General features: G+C 38.1%; 1 protein-coding gene across 1 annotated transcript in view; it reads right to left on the reverse strand.

Moving 5' to 3' along the window:
- The window catches only part of LOC100974343 (putative ankyrin repeat domain-containing protein 26-like protein), a 51288-nt gene that overhangs the window by 12241 nt on the left and 20033 nt on the right, over positions 1-19014 (reverse strand). The window contains exon 7 of the mRNA XM_034940092.3: positions 908-938. Coding sequence (XP_034795983.1) covers positions 908-938 — 31 coding nt within the window. The remainder of the gene's footprint in view (positions 1-907; positions 939-19014) is intronic.

The raw sequence follows: 19014 nt of genomic DNA on the forward strand, positions 1-19014 counted from the left end.
GATTCCTTAAAATCCTGAAGTTGTGTGTGCTTTTGATTCTGTCTATATAAAAATGGGGAATACTTAGCTGGCAGAAATGGAAAAATAAAACAAAAGAAACACCACAGAAAGCAGAGAAGAAAGTTAACAACTAAAGTAAAGATTACAGAAAAGTAATGGAAGAAGAAAAAAGGACTCTTAAAAAAAAGCCTATGGAATTAGGCAGGGTAGTAGCCTAAAGGGAAAACTAAACTAAGGAGTCAATAAGTAGAGAAATCAATTAGAAATAGGCTCTATTTAGATGCTAAATATAACTAACATAATAAATAAATGTAACATAAATAGCCTTCACTTACAATAAAATAATTCCTCTCTAGGATATGACTGGTCTTGTCTATGTAAAACCCATGGTCCTGTGGCCATAGCTAAGTGAGATCTACCCTAAAATATTTGATGGTAAAAACAAGATACTGATTACCACTGAAATTGCCAAATACATTAAAACAAACTCAGACTAACCAGACTTCTAAGAAAAACTATAAATGAGAGTTAACTAAATTTGACTTTCTGAATTGATCTGGTTTGGACCTGTGTCTTGATTCCAGTGCTGTACAGGTCTCTGCCAATCTATGCAGAGGGGCAAGAGAAGGGATTTGGGAGCCAGGCAGGCTGCCAGTCAAATCATGCGCCAGCGTTAACTATGGGGACATGGGGCAATTAATCAACCTCTCTGAACCACAGTTAGCTAATTAGGAAAAAGTAGGTTATAATAACAGAGAACCTTTCAAAGCTGCTGTGATAACTATATGAGATGAGACAAGCACATAAAATAGTGTCTACCCCAGAGTACAACACTCAACAGATGTTAGTTTCTTTTCTCTATATTCCCTCAGGTAACATATAATATTTTAAAATCTGTAAGTCATACCTTTTTACAGGATTTCCAGGAATCTCATCCACTATTAAAGAAAAAAATGCATTTTAAGTCAACAATAGAAAAACACAGAATATTGAAAGTATAAGAGGGCCCAGTGGCACATGCATGTAATCCCAACTACTCAGGAGGCTAAGGCCAGAGGATCACTTGAGAACCCCAGGAGTTTAAGACCAGCCTGGGCAACATAGTGAGACTCTGCCTTCGTTAAAAAAAAATCATGTACACTTTTGTGCATGCTTTAGATCTTTCTTTTTTTTTCACAAAGTATTCCTTTAGGACCATACCTTGAGACTATACTAGAATTAATATTGATTATACTACTGGTAGGCAATTACTACATTAAGAATCCTTACTTCTCCTCCTTTGTATCAGTCAAAGCAAAAGAGAATGGGATTTGCCAAAATGTGATACCTACAAATGAATTGCTGTGTACAATAATCATAATCCTAACCAAACCCTATCAGACTGACTAGCATCCCTAGCAAACTGAGTCAAACTTCAAGAACATGCTTTGTGGACTAATGAACTAGTAGTAGTTAGAACAGAGTATACAGTAATGCTCCCATATCCATGACATGGGTGAAAAAACACACTCAACATATTTTTCCTCTGCTCTCACACCACAGCAACAATCACCAACACAGAAGACATCTCTGACCAAATGTTGGTGGGCGAGGGGGATTTATCCCCACCAACAAGCAAGCAATCAGTTCGGCAGCAGACACCAGCTGGGTGTCCTCTAATTCCATTCCCACGTTGTGTAGCTGGAGATAGTGTCAGATCCCACAGCTGAAAGCTCAGTCCCCAAGGCTTCCCCCTCCCTAAACCAGTCACAAGCCTGGGCCTTCAGAACCTCTGACCAACTATCTTCAAGGTTCTCACAACCCCCACCTTGGATTGGATTAATTTGCTAGAGTAGTTCACAGAACTTAGGGAACCACTTACTTACATTTCCTACTTATTGTAAAGGATATTAGAAAGGATGTAGATGAGGAAGTGCATAGGGCAAGGCATGGGAGAAGGGGTGCAGAGTTCCATACCCTCTGAGGGTACACCACCCTCCAGGAACCACCACATATTCAGCTATCTAGAAGTTCTCTGAACCCAGTCCTTTTGGGTTTTTATAGAAGTTTCATTACATAGACATGACTGATTAAATCAATCGTCATTGGTGATCAACTTAAACTTTGGCCCCCCTCCCTTCCCGTGAGATTGGAGGGTTGGAGGACGGGGCTGGAAGTCCTAACCCTCTAATCATGCCTTGGTCTTTCTGGTGACCAGCCCCCATCCTGAAGCTCATTAGGGGCTGCCAGCCATAATGAATCATTCACATACAAAGGGACATCACTTTGGGGATTCTAAGGATTTTAGGAGTTGTATGCCAAGAAAAGGGTTCAAAGATCGAATACATATTTCACAGTATCACATCTGTGGTTTTGCTTTCTGTGGTTTTAGTCACCCACGGTCACCTGATATAGTTTTGCTGTGTCCCCACCCAAACCTCATCGAGAATTGTAGTTCCCATAATCCCCATGTGTCGTGAGAGGGACCCTGTGGGAGGTAATTGAATCATGGGGGCAGTTATCTGCTGTTCTCATGAGAGTAAGTGAGTTCTCACAAGATCCGATCGTTCTATAAGGGGCTTTTTCTACCCTTTGCTCTGCACTTCTCCTTGCTCTTGCCATATGAAAGAGGATGTGTTTGCTTCCCCTTCCACCATGATTGTAAGTTTCCTGAAGCCTCCCCAGCCCTGCGGAACTGCGAGTCAATTAAACCCCTTTCTTTATAAATTATCCAGTCTTGGGTATGTCTTTATTAGCAGTGTGAGAAATACTAATACATCACCCATGGTCCAAAAATGTCAAATGGTAAATTCCAGCAATAAGCAATTCATAAGTTTTATATTGTGTGCTGTTTTCAGTAGCATGATAGACTCTCCAGCCATCCCATTCCATCCCATCCACAACATGAATCATCCCTTTGTCTAGTGTATCTACACTGTATATGCTATGTGCCCATTAGTCACTGACTTCATCTCCTCCTGACATCCAACCAACAACATCATCAAGGCTCATTAATCCAGGATTACTGGAAGCAGATGATCCTCTTTCTGAAGGTTAATGGTAGCCTAACACTACTTCACAATGCCTATATCATTCACCTCACTTCATCCCATTACAGAGGCATTGTATTACCTCACATCATCTTCATAAGAAGAAGTGTGAGTACAGTACAAGAAGATACTTTGAGGGAATATATATACATATATATGTATAAACTTTTTTATAGCATATGTGAAGTCCTAATTAGAAAAAACAAAAAAAGAGTCGGGCTGGCAGGGCAAGAAGAAAGCAAAGAGATAAAGCAAATAAGCTATGTCTTCCTTTCTTCATGGTCCAGAAACTATTTTTAAAAAGAGGAACAAAATAAGTTATAGGTCTCATTTTCTTTCTGGCCCAGGACATATGGCCCTCCAGCACAGATAATGTATATAAGTCACAAACTTCCTGCTCACCGCCAAACACTTTAATGTATCAAACCCCTCAGCTGACAGAAGAATGCAAGTTAGATCCCTGCTACCTTGGCATTATCGGTCAGCCTAAGAACCATCCTATAAAATTTCCAGCAAGCCTTTGATCCCTGGCAGTAGGCTTTTCTTTTGCAGGCTGCCCATTGCCTTCTTGCAACATATTTTCATATCTTCTGTAATGAATCTGCCTTTCTCTAACTGTCTTGGTAAATTATTTTACTGCCATGCCACTGGCCCAGATAGTTGGTACTCCCCTATGACAGTATATTGTTATCATTGTTCTATTTGATTATTAGTTATTGTTGTTAAGCTCAGACTGTGCCTAAATCTTACATTAAACTTTATCACAGATATATATGTATAGAAACAACATTGCATATATAGGGTTTGGTACTATGCAAACACTCAGGCATTCACTGTGGGTCTTGGAACATATCCCCCATGGATAAAGGGAGACAACTGTACTTATTTTGTTGTCATACAACATAGCTTCTCCAGCTCTTCAGTTAAAATGCTTTAGTTTAGAATAAAATGCCCTATCACAAGGAAGCTAGGTCTATGGGCATCATACTATGTTTTATGGCAAAACATAGAAAATAGACCAGAGACAAAGATTCTTGCAAATCACTTTCAGCTGCCAGTGGAGAAGAGCTCAAGACAAATCAATGTACTCATTCTCACTAATCCTCTTCTGGGAAAGAGGCTAGTTAAATTTACTTAGTTCTAGCTAATTTATCTGCCCTATGTGTGATATAAATAAGGTTCAAATTTACTTACCATTTTACCTCCCATGGAAAGAACTACTGAAAAGATCACTTCCTTAAGAGTTTGCCCACTCTGAACCCTACCACTTATTCAGAGAGAAGCTTAAGAAGGAACAGTGCGGAAGGGGTGCCAAATGTCAAGGGAGTACTATCTGATATAAAAAATATATAAAAACAAAATTATCAACTCACTCAAGCTACCCGAATTTGCCAAGAGTTATCACTGTGTCTAGTGAAAGAAAAAAAAATTCTCTCTCACTTCATGTAAACCAAAACATTTTGATTCTCTTGGCATTTCTCATAACAGAGAATCTGGGTGTAGATGAGCCATGCTATAATAATATGGACTGTATTCAAACTAATTCCCGAAAGGAAGGGAATCAGTGACAAACATATTTGTTCACCTATGGTATTCACTACCTGGTCTTATATTCCATTGCAAGGGATGTATGAAAGACTTTGTGATTTTAGTTTTATAAAGTACAACCTCTTGAGATTGTCCCTTCCTACTGCTAATGAGTCTATCGGGACCCACCTCATGGAGCAAAATGGTCCAGTTAGTGCTGTGTAGCACTGTGTAGTACCACGTGATGCCATTTTCCCCAACCCTCCCCATTATGTGGCAAGTGTCTATAGAAATCACACTTTCTCAGCATGTAAAGCATACGTCATCAGATCCTATGCTTATGAATAAAAGGAAAACTAAAGCAAGGACAGAGAACATCTTAAATGACTACATTCAATTACCACAGAACTTTAATTTTTTTAATATTCAAAATGATACCCACTGATATAGTTTGGCTCTGTGTCCCCACCCAAATCTCATCTTGAATTGTACTCCCATAATCCCCATGTGTTGTGGGAGGGACCTGGTGAGAGATAATTGAATTATGGGGGCGGTTTGTAAGTCTGATGAACTCTGTGGGAGATATTAAAAATGCGGAAGGAGGAGGCAGCCAAGATGGCCGAATAGGAACAGCTCCGGTCTACAGCTCCCAGCGTGAGCGATGCAGAAGACGGGTGATTTCTGCATTTCCAGCTGAGGTACCGGGTTCATCTCACTAGAGAGTGCCAAACAGTGGGCGCAGGACAGCAGATGCAGCGCACTGAACACGAGCCGAAGCAGGGCGAGGCATTGCCTCACCCGGGAAGCACAAGGGGTCAGGGAGTTCCCTTTCCTAGTCAAAGAAAAGGGTGACAGACGGCACCTGGAAAATCGGGTCACTCCCACACTAATACTGCGCTCTTCCGACAGGCTTAAAAAACGGTGCACCAGGAGATTATATCCTGCACCTGGCTCGGAAGGTCCTACGCCCACGGAGTCTCGCTGATTGCTAGCACAGCAGTCTGAGATCAAACTGCAAGGTGGCAGCAAGGCTGGGGGAGGGGTGCCCGCCATTGCCCAGGCTTGAGTAGGTAAACAAAGCAGCCTGGAAGCTGGAACTGGGTGGAGCCCACCACAGCTCAAGGAGGCCTGCCTGCCTCTGTAGGCTCCACCTCTGAGGGCAGGGCACAGACAAACAAAAAGACAGCAGTAACCTCTGCAGACTTTAATGTCCCTGTCTGACAGCTTTGAAGAGAGCAGTGGTTCTCCCAGCGCGCAGCTGCAGATCTGAGAACAGGCAGACTGCCTCCTCAAGTGGGTCCCTGAGCCCTGACCCCTGAGCAGCCTAACTGGGAGGCACCCCCCAGTAGGGGCGGACTGACACCTCACACGGCCAGGTACTCCTCTGAGACAAAACTTCCAGAGGAACGATCAGACAGCAGCATTCGTGGATCACGAAAATCCGCTGTTCTCCAGCCACTGCTGCTGATACACAGGCAAACAGGGTCTGGAGTGGACCTCTAGCAAACTCCAACAGACCTGCAGCTGAGGGTCCTGTCTGTTAGAAGGAAAACTAACAAACAGAAAGGACATCCACACCAAAAATCCATCTGTACATCACCATCATCAAAGACCAAAAGTAGATAAAACCACAAAGATGGGGAAAAACCAGAGCAGAAAAACTGGAAACTCTAAAAAGCAGAGTGCCTCTCCTCCTCCAAAGGAACGCAGTTCCTCACCAGCAACGGAACAAAGCTAGATGGAGAATGACTTTGACGAGTTGAGAGAAGAAGGCTTCAGACGATCAAACTACTCCGAGCTACGGGAGGAAATTCAAACCAAAGGCAAAGAAGTTAAAAACTTTGAAAAAAATTTAGACGAATGTATAACTAGAATACCCAATACAGAGAAGTGCTTAAAGGAGCTGATGGAGCTGAAAGCCAAGGCTCAAGAACTTCGTGAAGAATGCACAAGCCTCAGGAGCCGATCCCATCAACTGGAAGAAAGGGTATCAGTGATGGAAGATGAAATGAATGAAATGAAGCAAGAAGGGAAGTTTAGAGAAAAAAGAATAAAAAGAAACGAACAAAGCCTCCAAGAAATATGGGACTATGTGAAAAGACCAAATCTACGTCTGATTGGTGTACCTGAAAGTGACGGGGAGAATGGAACCAAGTTGGAAAACACTCTGCACGATATTATCCAGGAGAACTTCCCCAATCTAGGAAGGCAGGCCAACATTCAGATTCAGGAAATACAGAGAACACCACAAAGATACTCCTCGAGAAGAGCAACTCCAAGACACATAATTGTCAGATTCACCAAAGTTGTAATGAAGGAAAAAATGTTAAGGGCAGCCAGAGAGAAAGGTCGGGTTACCCACAAAGGGAAGCCCATCAGACTAACAGCTGATCTCTCGGCAGAAACTCTACAAGCCAGAAGAGAGTGGGGGCCAATATTCAACATTCTTAAAGAAAAGAATTTTCATCCTAGAATTTCATATCCAGCCAAACTAAGCTTCATAAGTGAAGGAGAAATAAAATACTTTACAGACAAGCAAATGCTGAGAGATTTTGTCGCCACCAGGTCTGCCCTAAAAGAGCTCCTGAAGGAAGCACTAAACATGGAAAGGAACAACTGGTACCAGCCACTGCAAAATCATGCCAAATTGTAAAGACCATCGAGGCTAGGAATAAACTTCATCAACTAACGAGCAAAATAACCAGCTAACATCATAATGACAGGATCAAATTCACACATAACAATATTAACCTTAAATGTAAATGGACTAAATGCTCCAATTAAAAGACACAGACTGGCAAATTGGATAAACAGTCAAGATCCATCAGTGTGCTGTATTCAGGAAACCCATCTCACGTGCAGAGACACACATAGGCTCAAAATAAAAGGATGGAGGAAGATCTACCAAGCAAATGGAAAACAAAAGAAGGCAGGGGTTGCAATCCTAGTCTCTGATAAAACAGACTTTAAACCAACAAAGATCAAAAGAGACAAAGAAGGCCATTACATAATGGGAAAGGGATCAATTCAACAAGAAGAGCTAACTATCCTAAATATACATGCACCCAATACAGGAACACCCAGATTCATAAAGCAAGTCCTTAGTGACCTACAAAGAGACTTAGACTCCCACACAATAATAATGGGAGACTTTAATACCCCACTGTCAACATTAGACAGATCAACGAGACAGAAAGTTAACAAGGATATCCAGGAATTGAACTCAGCTCTGCACCAAGCGGATCTAATAGACATCTACAGAACTCTCCACCCCAAATCAATAGAATATACATTTTTTTTAGCACCACACCACACCTATTCCAAAATTGACCTCATAGTTGGAAATAAAGTACTCCTCAGCAAATGTAAAAGAACGGAAATTATAACAAACTGTCTCTCAGACCACAGTGCAATCAAACTAGAACTCAGGATTAAGAAACTCACTCAAAACCGCTAAACTACACGGAAACTGTATGACTACTGCTCCTGAATGACTACTGGGTACATAACGAAATGAAGGCAGAAATAAAGATGTTCTTCAAAACCAACGAGAACACAGACACAACATACCAGAATCTCTGGGACACATTCAAAGCAGTGTGTAGAGGGAAATTTATAGCACTAAATGCCCACAGGAGAAAGCAGGAAAGATCCAAAATTGACAACCTAACATCACAATTAAAAGAACTAGAAAAGCAAGAGCAAACACATTCAAAAGCTAGCAGAAGGCAAGAAATAACTAAAATCAGAGCAGAACTGAAGGAAATAGAGACACAAAAAATCCTTCAAAAAATTAATGAATCCAGGAGCTGGTTTTTTGAAAGGATCAACAAAATTGATAGACGGCTAGCAAGACTAATAAAGAAGAAAAGAGAGAAGAATCAATTAGATGCAATAAAAAATGATAAAGGGGATATCACCACCGATCCCACAGAAATACAAACTACCATCAGAGAATACTACAAACACCTCTACGCAAATAAACTAGAGAACCTAGAAGAAATGGATAAATTCCTCGACACATACACCCTCCCAAGACTAAACCAGGAAGAAGTTGAATCTCTGAATAGACCAATAACAGGCTCCGAAATTGTGGCAATAATCAATAGCTTACTAACCAAAAAGAGTCCAGGACCAGATGGATTCACAGCCGAATTCTACCAGAGGTACAAGGAGGAACTGGTACCATTCCTTCTGAAACTATTCCAATCAATAGAAAAAGAGGGAATCCTCCCTAACTCATTTTATGAGGCCAGCATCATCCTGATACCAAAGCCGGGCAGAGACACAACAAAAAAAGAGAATTTTAGACCAATATCCTTGATGAACATTGATGCAAAAATCCTTAATAAAATACTGGTAAACTGAATCCAGCAGCACATCAAAAAGCTTATCCACCATGATCAAGTGGGCTTCATCCCTGGGATGCAAGGTTGGTTCAATATACACAAATCAATAAGTGTAATCCAGCATATAAACAGAACCAAAGACAAAAACCACATGATTATCTCAATAGATGCAGAAAAGGCCTTTGACAAAATTCAACAACCCTTCATTCTAAAAACTCTCAATAACTTAGGTATTGATGGGACGTATCTCAAAATAATAAGAGCTATCTATGACAAACCCACAGCCAATATCATACTGAATGGACAAAAACTGGAAGCATTCCCTTTGAAAACTGGCACAAGACAGGGATGCCCTCACTCACCACTCCTATTCAACATAGTGTTGGAAGTTCTGGCCAGGGCAATTAGGCAGGAGAAGGAAATAAAGGGTATTCAATTAGGAAAAGGGGAAGTCAAATTGTCCCTGTTTGCAGATGACATGATTGTATATCTAGAAAACTCCATTGTCTCAGCCCAAAATCTCCTTAAGCTGATAAGCAACTTCAGCAAAGTCTCAGGATACAAAATCAACGTACAAAAATCACAAGCATTCTTATACACCAATAACAGACAAACAGAGAGCCAAATCATGAGTGAACTCCCATTCACAATTGCTTCAAAGAGAATCAAATACCTAGGAATCCAACTTACAAGGGACGTGAAGGACCTCTTCAAGGAGAACTACAAACCACTGCTCAATGAAATAAAAGAGGTTACAAACAAATGGAAGAACATTCCATGCTCATGGGTAGGAAGAATCAATATCGTGAAAATGGCCATACTGCCCAAGGTAATTTATAGATTCAATGCCATTCCCATCAAGCTACCAATGACTTTCTTCACAGAATTGGAAAAAACTACTTTAAAGTTCATATGGAACCAAAAAAGAGCCCGCATCGCCAAGTCAATCCTAAGCCAAAAGAACAAAGCTGGAGGCATCACACTACCTGACTTCAAACTATACTACAAGGCTACAGTAACCAAAACAGCATGGTACTGGTACCAAAACAGAGATATAGATCAATGGAACAGAACAGAGCCCTCAGAAATAATGCTGCATATCTACAACTATCTCATCTTTGACAAACCTGAGAAAAATAAGCAATGGGGAAAGGATTCCCTATTTAATAAATGGTGCTGGGAAAACTGGCTAGCCATATGTAGAAAGCTGAAACTGGATCCCTTCCTTACACCTTATACAAAAATTAATTCAAGATGGATTAAAGACTTAAATGTTAGACCTAAAACCATAAAAACCCTAGAAGAAAACCTAGGCATTACCATTCAGGACATAGGCATGGGCAAGGACTTCATGTCTAAAACACCAAAAGCAATGGCAACAAAAGACAAAATTGACAAATGGGATCTCATTAAACTAAAGAGCTTCTGCACAGCAAAAGAAACTACCATCTGAGTGAACAGGCAACCTACAAAATGGGAGAAAATTTTTGCAACCTACTCAACTGAAAAAGGGCTAATATCCAGAATCTACAATGAACTCAAACAAATTTACAAGAAAAAAACAAACAACCCCATCAAAAAGTGGGCGAAGGATATGAACAGACACTTCTCAAAAGAAGACATTTATGCAGCCAAAAAACACATGAAAAAATGCTCACCATCACCGGCCATTGGAGAATGCAAATCAAAACCACAATGAGATACCATCTCACACCAGTTAGAATGGCAATCATTAAAAAGTCAGGAAACAACAGATGCTGGAGAGGATGTGGAGAAATAGGAACACTTTTACACTGTTGGTGGGACTGTAAACTAGTTCAACTTTGTGGAAGTCAGTGTGGTGATTCCTCAGGGATCTAGAACTAGAAATACCATTTGACCCAGCCATCCCATTACTGGGTATATACCCAAAGGACTATAAATCATGCTGCTATAAAGACACATGCACACATATGTTTATTGCGGCACTATTCACCATAGCAAAGACTTGGAACCAACCCAAATGTCCAACAATGATAGACTGGATTAAGAAAATGTGGCACATATACACCATGGAATACTATGCAGCCATAAAAAAATGATGAGTTCATGTCCTTTGTAGGGACATGGATGAAATTGGAAGTCATCATTCTCAGTAAACTATCACAAGAACAAAAAACCAAACACCGCATATTCTCACTCATAGGTGGGAATTGAACAATGAGAACACATGGACACAGGAAGGGGAACATCACACTCTGGGGACTGTTGTGGGGTGGGGGGAGGGGGGAGAGATAGCATTAGGAGATATACCTCATGCTAAATGACGAGTTAATGGGTGCAGCACACCAGCATGGCACATGTATACATATGTAACTAACCTGCACATTGTGCACATGTACCCTAAAACTTAAAGTATAATAATAATAAAATAAAATAAAATAAAATAAACTACAAAACATATCTCTCCATTTATTTAGGTTTTTCTTTAAATTTTGTCAAAATTGTTTTGTAGTTTTCTGTTTAAAAATTATAAACTTGTTTCACTAGTTACTCCTAAATATTTACTTTTTTGTACCATTGCGAATCATATCTTTATTTTCATTTTATAATTGTTTGTGGCAAAATACAGAAATACAATTTTTGAACATAGGATTATAATTTTAAATTGATGATGTGTCAAGCAGCTCTGATAAATTTGCTCATTAACTGAAATACAATAATATAATAACCAGTGTATAGATTCTTATTTTTTCTACCTATTAATTATATCGTCAATGAGTAATGGAAATTCTATTTCTTCCCTTTTAATCCTTATCTTTCTTATTCTGTTTTGCCTGTGGTACTGGCTAGGACTTCCAGTACACTGTTGAACAGAAGTGATGATAATAGACATTCTTGTCTCATTCCTAATCTCTGTGAGCAAGAATTTAAAATTTTCCTTTAAACATGATTGTTGTAGGTTTCTGTAAGTACCCCTTAACATGAAAGGGTGTTGAATTTGATCAAATATGTTTTCTACATCTATTAAGATGATTTTTCTTCCTCCTTTATTTTGTAATATGAAGAATTACATTTTTATTTTTGTTAATTAATACCAATATTGCACTCCTAAAAATAATTCAACTTGTGATATATCTTTCCTTTTTATATATCACTAGATTTCATTTGATCGTATTTTATTAAAGCTTTTCCCATTTGTGGTCATGATGGAGACTGAATTATAATTTGGTGCCCATGTAAGGTTTTTATATGAAGATTACATAGGCCTCATAAAATGAGGTTGGAAATGTTCTTCCTGCTTCTAAACTCTCAAAGAGTTTATGTAAGAGTCATACTATAGCCTTCTTAAATTTTAAAATAACTTACCAACAAAGCCATCTGAACCTGGAGTTACTCTTCAGATTTTCTAATTATTCTTCAGCTACTTTTGGTAAGTTGAGTTTTTCAAGGAATTCATTCTTTTCATTAAAATTTTCAAATGCATTGGTATAAAAGTATAAGATCCTCTTAGCATCTTTTTTATATCTGTGTACTCTGTAGTGATGTCCCTTTTTTCATTCCTGATATTGGTAACATTTCTTATATGTAGATCTCTTAGTAGTGAACTTTCTGTTTTTTTCTTAAAATATTATTTCATTTTTAAAAGATATTTTAATATAGAATACAATGTTCACAGCCTTTTAAAAAAGTTTAGTATTCAATGTTATTCCATTGTCTCTGGCATTCATCAGAGATGGACCACAGCATTCTGAAAGACAGGTGCATTTCACCAGCACTGTAACCCCTGAACAGTAATAACCAATAAATTATTGACTCATGAACTAAGCTAGGCTCCTCCAATGATAATTTTGTAAACATTTTTTGTAAAGAAAGCTACAAATATTTATTATTATTATTATTATCATCATCATTATTATTTAGAGATGGGATCTCGCTCTGTCACACAGGCTGGAGTGCAGCAGCGTGATCACAGCTCACTGTGGCCTTGAACTCCTGGGCTCAAGCGATCCTCCTGTCTTCCTGAGTAGCTGGGACTACAGTCATGTGCCATCACACCTGGCTTATTTTTAAATTTTTTGTAGGGACAGGGTCTTGCCATGTTGCCCAGGCTGGTCTCAAATTCCTGGCCTCAAACGATCCTCCCCCCATGGCCTCCCAAAGTGCTTATAGGCATAAGCCACCACAGCCAGCCATCAATATTTTTTTGCTCCTTAGAAAATAATGTATAACTTTTCACTGGTGGCTTTTAGGATTTTCTCTTTGTAGTTGGTTTTCAGCCATTTTACTCTCATGTTCTTAAATGTGGTTTTCTTTGTGTTTATCCTATGGCCCCACAAATCCTGACAGGCTTGGTTACTGCCCATTGCCCTTAAACAGTTGTGGTGATTGCTTATGTTGCTTAATTTTTACTAGATTTTATAGTTATTCTATAAAATACAAGCTACTTCATCATATACAGATAGAACCAGGTGAACAAGCTTTACGGGTAATTCTAGTTACCCTGCTCTGGTTAAAAATTACTGTTTAGGTTATTACTTTAAACAAAGCTATAGCAATCAAAAGTATGTGATATTGATATAAGGATAGAATAAATATAAAAGGAATAGAATTGAGAGTCCAGAAATAAACCCATACATCTATGATCAATTGATTTTCTCTAAGGGTACCAAAATCATTCAGTGGAGAAAGAACAATGTTTTCAACAACTGATGCTAGGACAACTGAATATCTGGACCAAAAAAGATAAAAATGGACTGTCATCTCACACCACATACAAAAATTAACTCTAATTTATTAAGGATTCAAATAAAAGAGCTAAAACCGAAGAAAACTTTGGTGTAAACCTTCAGGAGTTTGGATTATCTTTATGACATCAAAAGAAGCAACAAAATAAAATATAAATTGAACTTTACCAAATTCAAAATCATTTATGCTTCAAAGGACATCAGGAAAGAAAAAAGACAACTAACAAAATGTGAAAAAATATTTGCAATTATCTACCTGATAAAGGTCTAATATCCAGAATATATGAATAACTCTTACAACTCAACAATAAAAAGCCTGATTTTAAAATGGGCAAAGGATTTGAATATACATGTCTCCAGAAAATCATTGAGGAGAAAGTATGTATCCCAAAACAAGTTTTTAATGCAGACAAAAGTGCCCTATTCTGGAAAATAATGCCAAAAAGGACATTTATTAGTAGGGAAGAGAAGCAAGCACCAGGATTTAAGAAGGGTAAGCTAGCTCTAATGTTTTGTGCAAATGCAGTTAGGTTTAAAATCAGGACTGCCCTTATCCATAAAGCTGCTAACCCTCAAGCCTTGAAGGGAAAAGATAAACTCCTGCTGGCATCTTTTGATTGTATAACAAGAAGGTTTGGAAAACCAGAATTCTTTTTCTAGATTGGTTCCATCAATGCTTTGTCCCTGAAGCAAGGAAGAGACTGCCTTTTAAAGTTCTTTTGATATTGGACAATGCCTCTGGCCATCCAAACTCTATGAATTCAACACCAAAGGCATTGAAGTGGTCTACTTGGCTCCAAATATGATATCAGCCTCTACATTAGGGGGTCATAAGAACCTTGAAAGGCTCATTACACATGGTACTCTATGGAAAGAATTGTCAACACTGTGGAAGAAAACCCTGACAGAGAGAACATGAAAGGCTTCAGTAGGATGCCACATCAAGCCCCAAACAATAAACTCCTGCTGGAGAAAGCTGTGTCCAGATGTCGTGCATGACTGCACAGGATTTATAACAGAGCTAAACAAGGAGATCATGAAAGAGATTGTGGAAATGGCAAGAAAAAAAATGGTGAAGGGTGAAAGGTTTCAAGATATGACTATTGGGAGAAATTCAAGAGTTAATATACACCACACCAGAGGAATTAACTGAAGATGACTTGATAGGGATGAATGCTTCCAAACCAGTGCCAGATGATAAGGAAGAAGACATAGAAGAAGCAATGCAAGGAAACAAATTGACATTAGACAATCTGGTAGAAGAGTTCCAATTATTCATGACTGCTTTGACTTATTTTATGACACGGACCCTTCTATGATATGGACACTGAAACTAAAGCAAACAGTGAAAGATTGGTATCATAGAGAAACATTCTTAGAGAAATGAAAAGCCAATAACGTCAGACAAGAAATTATGATGTATTTCCATAAAGTTAAACCAAGTGTCCTTGCCTCTTCTGCCTCCTCTTCCACTGCCTCCACCTCTTCCATCTCTCCCACTCCTGAGATAGCAAAACCAACTCCTCTTCCCACTCTACTTGAAGATGATGAGAATGAGGATGATGATCCACCTACACTTAATGAAGAGTCAACATATTCTATCTTCCTTATGATTTTATTAACAATATTTTCTTTTCTCTAGCTGTGTTATTGTAAGAAACAGTATTATATAAATATGCCATAAAAAAATAAAAATAAAAATGCGGAAGGCTATGCACATCAGGGGGTCGTGGGGTACATGAGAGATCTCTGTACCTTACTCTCAATTTGCTGTGAATCTAAAACTATGTTAAATAATACAGTTATTAATTTAAAAAAAGATATTTCCTGAACTTGCTACTATCCTATATTATAAAAAGATATAGTCAGCTTGAAAATTGCAAATAAAGATCAAAGTAATATAATATGAATATTATCTCCCAAATTGAAATATACAAAAACACATAAAGCAAATAATTTTAATCGCATACTTGGGTAAAAAAATGGATAAAAATGATTGAATATTTTATCTTATTTCATAATTACAAGCAGGGATTTAACACAACATGAATCAAAACTGGTCCATCCATATAATTAGGATAAATGATAATTTTTACTTTAATTTTGAATCAAAAATTATTATGCTTATTTTATCCAACAATTTTACTGAAAGTTTAATGAGATAAGGACAGATCATAATGACCTAATATTGCCATAGTAACTTTTGTACAAACATCTGCCAACTCTTCACCAAATGTCAAAACTGTAAGCAGCATTGCAACTTAATATGAATAATGCAACTGAAACCAGTACCATGTTATGTTATATCATATTATTTGCTGTTAAAATAAAATTTTAAGACAACACCAAAAATTATGCCAGGGCCATAGCTACCACACAGCAAAGATTTTATACAGTAGGCATGAGATGAGACCACCATCCTTAGAAAGGCCTTATTACAAGAATGGCCCTGGGCTGGTGTTGGGACCTTGGATTTGGGAGGGCTCTCACCATTCCCTTACTGAGAAGAGTGGCTCGCTGTGCCTAAACTGTTTATGCAAATGTAGCTTACTCTGAACAGCTGATTTTCTTCTGGGAGTCTAGAATTTTGGTATATGTGAGGGAGAGGATGCCTATGTGACTAGCCTCCATCAAAAACATGGATACTGGGACTTCAGTGAGAATCTGCTACTGGTAGACAACTTGTGTTGTCAGAATCTGAGGCTGGGGGAATTAAGCACATCCTGGTAACTGCACAGGAGAAGATTCCTAGAGCTTTGTGTTTGCTTTCCTCCAGACTTCACCACGTGCACCTTTTCCCTTTGCAAATTTTTCTCTGTACCATTTTATTGTATTAAATGTAGTAAATCAAAGCCCTGAATATGAATATTTGCTAAGAGTTGTGAGTCCTTCTCAGTTAATCACCAAACCTGAGGTGGTCTTGGGAGTCTCTGAAACAACTGCATCATAGAAAATTTTTATTATTTGATGTGTCATATGTAACTACAATCAGAAGATTGCTTTGCAGAGCATCTGTCCCTAATTTTTTTTTATTTTATTTTTTCATATTTGCCTTTCAGATTCCTATATTTCTATAAACACTTGATGAAAGGTATCAACAAATACATAAAACAATGATGGAAGAAAGTAATGCGAAACAAGCAACAATCCTATTTTGACCAGAATAAATTTAGAAACCTTGATGATTCACAATATGTTCTACAATACAAAAGTTTCTAGAAAAAGTGTTTAAAAGATCATCGTAATTTTCTGTAACTCAGCAGGGCTTCATTCATTTTTATAATGATCATGCATCTGGTTGGGTGCAGTGGCACATGCCTGTAGTCCTAGCTGCTCCTTTGGCTGAGGCAGAAGGACTGCTTGAGGCCAGGAATTCAAGCCACAGTCATTCTTGTCAATAGCTACTGCATGCCAGCCTGGGTAACATAGTGAGACCCCATTTCTTTAAAAAAACTAACTAAATAAATAAAAGATTGTGTATCATTCAGGTAACTGTGATAATTGTAGAATAACATATAGCCATCAGATATACTATAATACTGTACTACTGATCATAGAGTTGTTTTGTTTTCAATCTTTTTCTTAATTTTTTATAAAACAAAAAAAAATTTTACCTATTAAAGTCAGTTCTTAATAGAACAAGCCAAAATGCCCAAAAAATGCATCCAAAGTGTAGTATGAGTTTTTCATTGTTCCTGCCAAATAGTGAATTTGATTATTAAGGATCAACAGGACTTTTAACTTATTGAAGGGGGAAGAAAGTTATCTTGTATATAGATGACTAAAATGGTGATAGTCTGATTGCCCACATAATCTAATTAAATCACAGTTACTAATTTCTGAAGAAAGGTAATTCCAGAAAAGCATTTTACATTTAAACTGTGTGAAATAAAACAATTTGTATTTGACAATCCAGGACGCACTTAAAATCTCGGCAGACCATCATCAGTCACCCTGTCAGATATAAAGAAGTTTATTTAGCATTAGAAAGTAACAGAATACCATATATACTTTAGGATAGGTAGCCAATTCTTTTAAAATCAAATAATAGACATTTGTCGAATATACATATGTTAGAAATGTGTTCTAATAGTACTTTTTTGTTTAGGGATGAAATTCAAAGGGAAGCAGTGAAAGCAGAGATATCACAAGAGGGAAGATGAAAACGAAATTACACTAATAAATAGAGTCAGGTACTGACTTCCCTACTGATGTCCCCAGAATTCCAAAAATGCTGAGAACTACTATGTACGCATATCACCTCATATTTTTCTGTGATATTACATTAGTGTTCTGCAATAAAATATTTAAAAGAAATCATTTAAAAGAAATCCAAACTGCTGATTTGCAAACTATTTCTGATCAAAACTTAAAATTCTGTCAAAGCATGGCTGTATTTTGATTCCATGTCAGAGGAAGGATATGAGTATCTGATAATGGCTTCCAGCTGTTGCTGTCAGGTTTTTGTTTGGCAACATATCCAGAAGAGCTTATCAAGGGTTTGAGTAAAAAACAAGCATTTCCCCAAAAACCAGATAAGAAAGATTACACTTTTCCTCATGTGGACCCTTAGGTTCTGACAATTCTGGGAAAATGTTGGCACAGGAACTCACCAGTCTAGGCCTGACTCTGTGTAGGTAGCTGCTGCAGTTACAAAAGAATTAGGTAGGATCGTGGTAGGTGTCTTCCATACTTGAACACCGGAAGTGCCATGTACCTAAATAGTAGACCTTACAACTCTAAAAGTGTTCTTTTGAAGAGGGTACCACCAAAGAGCTTTCAACATATTAATTTAACTTACTTTTTAGTAATCTTACTTGTTAGAATTTATATTCCCCCTCCTTGAAATTCTCACATTTAAAAAATTTTTGCAACACCTCATCCTCTAATAACCTCTCCTACTTTTCTCTAGCCACTGCTCAGCCTTCTTTACTAACTTCTTTTCCCCTGGGAAATGTTGATATTCTCAGGATCTTGCCACTGGCCTTCTGTTTATTCCACATCTTTCCTATCATGGACAAGCTCATTCAGATCTATGACCTTGCCTACGTTATTCCAAGTCTGCAGCTCCAACCTCAGTTCTACCTCCAGCTAGAAATGCCTAAAATCCAATTACCTACTGAAAATATCCTACGTGAATATTCCATTTAACTCAACATGCACAGAAAGAGGTTAGTCATTCCTGCTGATCTGCTGCTCTTCTCCATTCACCTGCAAATCTCCTACTCCTTCCTCATGTCCAGGTTAAATGCTAGTTCATGACCTGGAAACCGGTAAATCATCTGAGATTTCTCTCTGTGCCCTAAATTTGTATATCCAATAATCACTAACTCATATTATCTCTGTCTCTTCTCTGTCTCTGCTTTATATTTCCACTACCAC

The sequence above is a fragment of the Pan paniscus genome, chromosome 18 (assembly GCF_029289425.2).
Source record: "Pan paniscus chromosome 18, NHGRI_mPanPan1-v2.0_pri, whole genome shotgun sequence".
In the NCBI taxonomy this organism is placed as follows: Eukaryota; Metazoa; Chordata; class Mammalia; order Primates; family Hominidae; genus Pan; species Pan paniscus.